The following is a 5,677-nucleotide window of genomic DNA, read 5'->3' on the forward strand; positions in this document are numbered from 1 at the left end:
ACTCCCATAATATGGGCAGGCTTTGGCCTCTCTTCCCAAAGCCACCAACTGCTCGATGTCCTTCACTTCCACTAGAACTTCATCGCGGAGAAACTGCATTTGCTCATAGGAATAGAACGGGCAGACGGTGCGACGCACACGTCTCTTCTTCCCCTCGTTCTCGTCATCACTCTTCTTCTCTAACAGCAGAAATCAACATAAAACTATGAGCCACACACACAATAGTCTAAAACAAACACTTTGCAGAACCTCCTGGATTTCAAAGCAGGCTTTGTCACGTCTACTTTGACCTATCATCTATTTTAAAATTACTCAGCGGTAACACACAGAATCCCAGAACGGCCTGGATTGGAAAAGCCCTTTAAGCTCATGGAGTCCAACCATGAACCCAACACTGACCAGTCCCCTATGACTAACCCATGTCCCTCAGCACTGTGTCTACACGACTCTGAAATCCCTCCAGGGATGGGGACTCCACCACTGCCCTGGGCAACCCCTTCCAATGCCTCAGAACCCTTGCAGCAAAGAAATTCTTCCTCACATCCCATCTCAACTGCCCTGGCCACAACTGGAGCCCATTTCCTCTTGTCCTGTCCCTTGGGCCTTGGTTGAACAGACCCACCCCCACCTCTCTCCACCCTCCTCCAAGGGACTTGCACAGAGCCACAAGGTCTCCCCTCAGCCTCCTTTTCTCCAGGCTAAAATATCTAATATCTGTTTATCATAGATAAATATCTATTTATCTTTACAACTGTCTTTCACAGATAAAGATGTATCAGGATAGGCAGGTTGTATGTGGGTTTCATGTAGCTTTACTCGATAAACGTGCAAAGTTTTACAAACTCAGTGTGCTAGATTTGAGGTCATACACCCCTAGCACTCAGTGCTGAATAAAGCAATATCTCCTCTCTAAACTGTGATGGTTTTGAGAGTCTCCATTTCAGGTAACTCTACCACCCTCTTGCTAGAACTGACTGGCAGTGCACACTGTCTCCAGACTCTCACACCAGCTGTATCAGTCATTTCTTCCCCAGGCTGGAAGTGCTCCTACCATGTTTGTTCTTTTGCATCTCCATGCAGCGGTCATTGATGAGCTGGAGAGCTCTCAGGCGTTGCACCTCCTCATTCACACACAGGTTCTGGGACATGTAAAGAGAGGAAGTGGTTGGGAGTCGATTAAGAACTGAGTGTGCCCCATGTGCACCCTTTGCTGTAAAATACAATATTTCCTTAAAGCAATCTCAGGCCAGATTCTGAAATGGAAAAGTCTATCGGTCAGACACTGTGCATACTAACTTCTACCAATATGCTCAGAAACCGTAAAAAATTAGGAATGAGACAAAAAAATAAAAAAAAAAAAAGGAGAAAAGGTGCACTGAGATGGCTCACTGCTACACAACAGCTTCTAAAGAACGTGGCCAGAAGAGGAACGCCTTCCCAGGGACTCAGACATCTGGAATATTCCACATGAGAAAAGGTAAAACAGACTTTTTGCATTGACATCAAAGGGTAAATGGCCAAAACACGGCTGACAGAAAAATGTCCATCACACAGATCTGTGTCACGGCACACAACTGCTTTCATTTCTCACCAGGAGACTCAGTCCAGCCCTGAGATGCCTTCTGTGGCGTCACATCCACAGGCCTCCTCACAGAGTCTCTCACATCAAGTTAACCCCGTGCACTCTGGGTGCCCTGTGAACGGTACCACTCACCTGCCTGGATCCCAGCGAGACCAGACGCGTGTCTTTGCCAAAAGGACTTTTCTGCACCTCACGCACAAACTGGGAGAGCTGGGAGTGAGTGCGGCTGCAGTAGTAAATCTACAGTGAGGAAGAACAAAGGGAAGACAAGAAGAACCCTGTGGAAGCCAATCCCCTACCTACAACCACTCCTACAGGGAAGCAGACAAGTTTTTCAACAAGGTTAATCTTGCTCAAGCCTTCAAAAACACCAGGGAAGGCGCATGTTTGACTGTCACCTTACAGCCATTGAGGCCAACAGCCTTATTTTTGTTTTCTCCCATGCATTTGCCTTTGTTTCCATTTAATTTTCCAAGCTCTCTATAAAAACACGGAGTCACCATTGGAGAGTAATAAAAAAACTGTTTTCTGCAGTGTGGTTTTTCAGCAAGCCACAGCAAAAATTGAGCAGTGCTAACACAGCAAACTGCTTAGGCAGCCAGTGTAGTCCAGAAGGAGATAAGCACAGCGGAACTGGTTGCTATAATCAACAGACTTGGCAGTTCTTGGATGCCAGTTCCTACATCCTTCTGTACTGCATGACTCTAGGAAAAGGAAGCCATAATCAATGCTGCTCAGCCTTGCACTGTTCTATCAGGTGGCACTATTGACTTGCCTCATCTCACCTTAGTCACATGCTCCTCTTCCAAATCATCGTCATCTTCTCCCAGCCTAAGAAAAGAGAAAGCTCAAACAGTTTCCTTTCAGCAGATCACTGACAGTTAGAGTCAACTGATGCTTTACTACGAGAGAGGTCTCAAGATAGATGGTTGTGTCATCTGAAGAAGAGCCTCAGATCTTAACTCAGGAGGTAAAAGAAAAAACAACTTTTTAAGAATAGTGTAAGTATGCACAATCAAGTCAACTCTTGCTCTTTAAAACACAAATATCTGTAGGGCCATGTCTTTAGCAAGTTCAAGAATTTTTTATTTTTTTTTATTTTTTTTTAATTTTAAATCTGGGGCTTCTCAGCCCTGGGCACAAGCTAATCAGTGTCACGCTATTCTTTGTGAGCTTATTTGTTTATTTTTGTAAAACTTTCCCTTTAGAGACAATTTACTGCCCTCAAGCTATTGCATGAGGAAAAGCATCAGGAAGATATTTAGCTGCCATAGAGTTCCTCAAAGGAAACAGCAGTTTAATGTTTGATAAACTACATATGAATTAAATAGTGAAGTGGTTTGCAATTTTTAAGGCAGGAGGATGTGTCTAGATACTAATTAGTAAATTTGTATTTTAAATGTATTTTACTTTTCATGCTGAAGTAGGGCTTCTGGCTTTCTGCATAATGCCACAAATGCATGAGAGAGAAGTCTGCACGGGGTTTTCATGCTGAAGCTCCTTCTTTAGAAACGTGAACATCTTTTGGAGTATCAGAAGATGCCAGCGCCAACTGGTGCCCTGAGTTCCACTTCGCTTTATACTGCAAGGAACTTGATCTCAAGTCATTATTCACTCAGCATCCAGAGGCATTCTTTGGGAAACTAGGCATGGGTAAAGGCAGGACATTCCCACATGGGAATGCACTAAGAAAGATGCACTTCCTCAGAAAACACTTCTGGTCGCTCTGATCAGTCTTAACAAAAGCTTAAAAACCAAAATAAAATCACCAAAATCCAACAAACTAACCAATTAAACAAACCAACCCCCAGAACCAACCGCTACCTGACACAGCTGGAATGGGGGAGAAACTCCAGAGCTGCACAATCTCAGGTAAAATCTTTAACCAAGGCAAGCTAAAAATGATACAGAAAACGTTCCCTTGGCATGGAACCCCCTCAGTCCCTGTCCTTACCCAGATACCACTTTCTTTTCTTCATCACTCTCGTACTCAGCAAGAATCAGCTCCTCCTCGTTGTGATCCAGCTGCTCGAGAACATCCGCCCCAGCTCCCTCTGAAAGAACCTCTTTGCTAAGCTGGAGAAGGCGCTTTGTCTCATCCTCCTCAGATCTCTGAAAGGAACACATGATCACGTTACTTCTCATACAGAAAGAAAGGGAGCACACACACATCGCATCATGCCACGGACAGGTCAGAAGACAGCACAGTCCCTCACATGTAACACAGCAAATCATTTCCTGGGGAAGCCCTCAGCAAATGCACCAAGGGTGTCTGAAGCTGTTCAACCCCACAGAATCCAGCTGTGGCCAACAACAAAAGATGTATGTGAAGGGGAAACATAAAGAACCTGCTATGCAAAAGGACCACTGAACTAACAGATCCTGAAATTACAATATCCACGCTGTTCAGTATTAATTGCTTAAAGTGGCCTATAAAAGATGGCTGCCCGAGAACAAACAGGGTGTGAACAAACCCAACCAGCCAAGCAGACATCATCATTTTCTTTGCAAGGGGCAGAGGAGGGGCAGGCGCTGATCTCTTCTCTCTGGCCACCAACCAATGCCAGGAGCAGAGGGAATGGCAGGAGGATGTGGCAGGGGAGGGTGAGGTTGGCCCTGAGACATTTCTGAACAAGACAATCACGTTTGCTATGAAAGTAAACAAACACCATCGTTCCCCAGTGGTGAGCCAGGTCATTTAACTGAGACCTGGCTTTTTGGGGGGCAGTCTTCTGTTCCCACGATCTTAAATTTAATCATAGTTCTACAGGTTTTATTCCAGAAGTACAGAGTGTTCACAAATGCTTCTAAAACAGAGAGCTTAAAAAAAAAATTCCAAGTATTAAAGCTTTTAAAACAAAAGCAGAGGGCCAGAAGGCCATCAGAGCACACACCCTTGCTACCCACACACAAACACTGTCACAGGAAATCCTTTTTCACATTTATACTTTAAAAAGAAAATTTTTGGATGACCAATTTCAGCAATCTAACACCAAGAGCTCCCTGAACGGGATGGAAAATTCAGTGTGAAGTCAGAGGTGAAGCAAGTATGAACACTCGAGGCAACCAAACCAGAAAGTTCTACTCTGTGTGGGACAACTCACCTTCCTCTTTGCTGCGTATTTTAACTGCACATTGTGGCGAATTTTCTCAAGACGATCTTCTCGCTTTTTCCTCCTGATCTGCTCTTCCTAAAATAAAGGGAGAGTGAAGGAAGGGTGAAGTGTGTTTAGTCCTAAACCCTGGGTATAATTAGTTTCCTGTGCCCAGAGTACAGAAAAAAAATTAACTCTGAAACAAAACTGTCAAGACACTGTCCCTTTCTCCTGGAGAACATGCCTATCGTAAGGTACTGTCTTCAGAGCAATGTAACTTCCTATCTTATGCAACCTGCATGGCAATGCCTCATCCCTCATACCCAAAACAAAGTCCTGTGAAAGACAAAGACCACCACCAAAGCTTGCCTCCTATGTTTTTCCAGTCATCACCCAGGATATCAGCCTTTCTGATCCTCACACCTCGTTAGTTTTTTACCCGTCCTCTACACAGGAGCATTTCACAGAATGTCAGGGATTGGAAGGGACCTCAAAAAATCATCTAGTCCAATCCCCCAACCATCCAGTCCAATTTCTCAACCTTCAGCCTGTCCACTATGTCCTGCTCTTCTTTCTTCCGCACAAACGCCGTGACCCAGTCTGGTTCCCCAGCAGCGCCTTTGCTGTCTGGGTGTCCGGGCTCAGCTGGAGTCAGTCGCTTCTTCCCCTCCTCTCCACCTTCCTCAAGTGCCAGAAGTCGTGCCTCCTCCTGCTGCTGCTTCTTCTTCTCGAAGTCCCGGAGCCAGGAGAGGGCCCCACAGATGAGGCTCAGGGATTTTCCCTGCCATAGAAAACAAAATTTTCCTTGTCACAGAAAACAAACGAGCGGAGGTTTCTGTGGCTGGAGCACTGTGGTCCCTGCACTCACAAAGCCGTGCCCCTCTGGAGGGGGGACCCACTTGGTGACCATCCCTTCTGCGCGAGATCAGGCCCAGACCTGGTCCCTTTCCCTGGTGTGGTGGTTGCACTGGGCTGGCACCACTGGGCTGGCAGCCAAACC

General features: G+C 45.7%; 1 protein-coding gene across 1 annotated transcript in view; it reads right to left on the reverse strand.

Moving 5' to 3' along the window:
- DDX11 (DEAD/H-box helicase 11) overlaps positions 1-5,458 on the reverse strand; it is a gene marked incomplete at both ends in the record, with an annotated part of 14,313 nt that extends 8,855 nt beyond the window's left edge. The window contains 7 exons of the mRNA XM_010172174.1: positions 3-179; positions 1,052-1,139; positions 1,715-1,822; positions 2,368-2,413; positions 3,537-3,694; positions 4,687-4,773; positions 5,219-5,458. Coding sequence (XP_010170476.1) covers positions 3-179; positions 1,052-1,139; positions 1,715-1,822; positions 2,368-2,413; positions 3,537-3,694; positions 4,687-4,773; positions 5,219-5,458 — 904 coding nt within the window. The remainder of the gene's footprint in view (positions 1-2; positions 180-1,051; positions 1,140-1,714; positions 1,823-2,367; positions 2,414-3,536; positions 3,695-4,686; positions 4,774-5,218) is intronic.
- Between the last annotated feature and the right edge of the window lie 219 nt (positions 5,459-5,677).

This window comes from Antrostomus carolinensis, unplaced genomic scaffold (genome assembly GCF_000700745.2).
Source record: "Antrostomus carolinensis isolate BGI_N321 unplaced genomic scaffold, ASM70074v2 scaffold45820, whole genome shotgun sequence".
In the NCBI taxonomy this organism is placed as follows: Eukaryota; Metazoa; Chordata; class Aves; order Caprimulgiformes; family Caprimulgidae; genus Antrostomus; species Antrostomus carolinensis.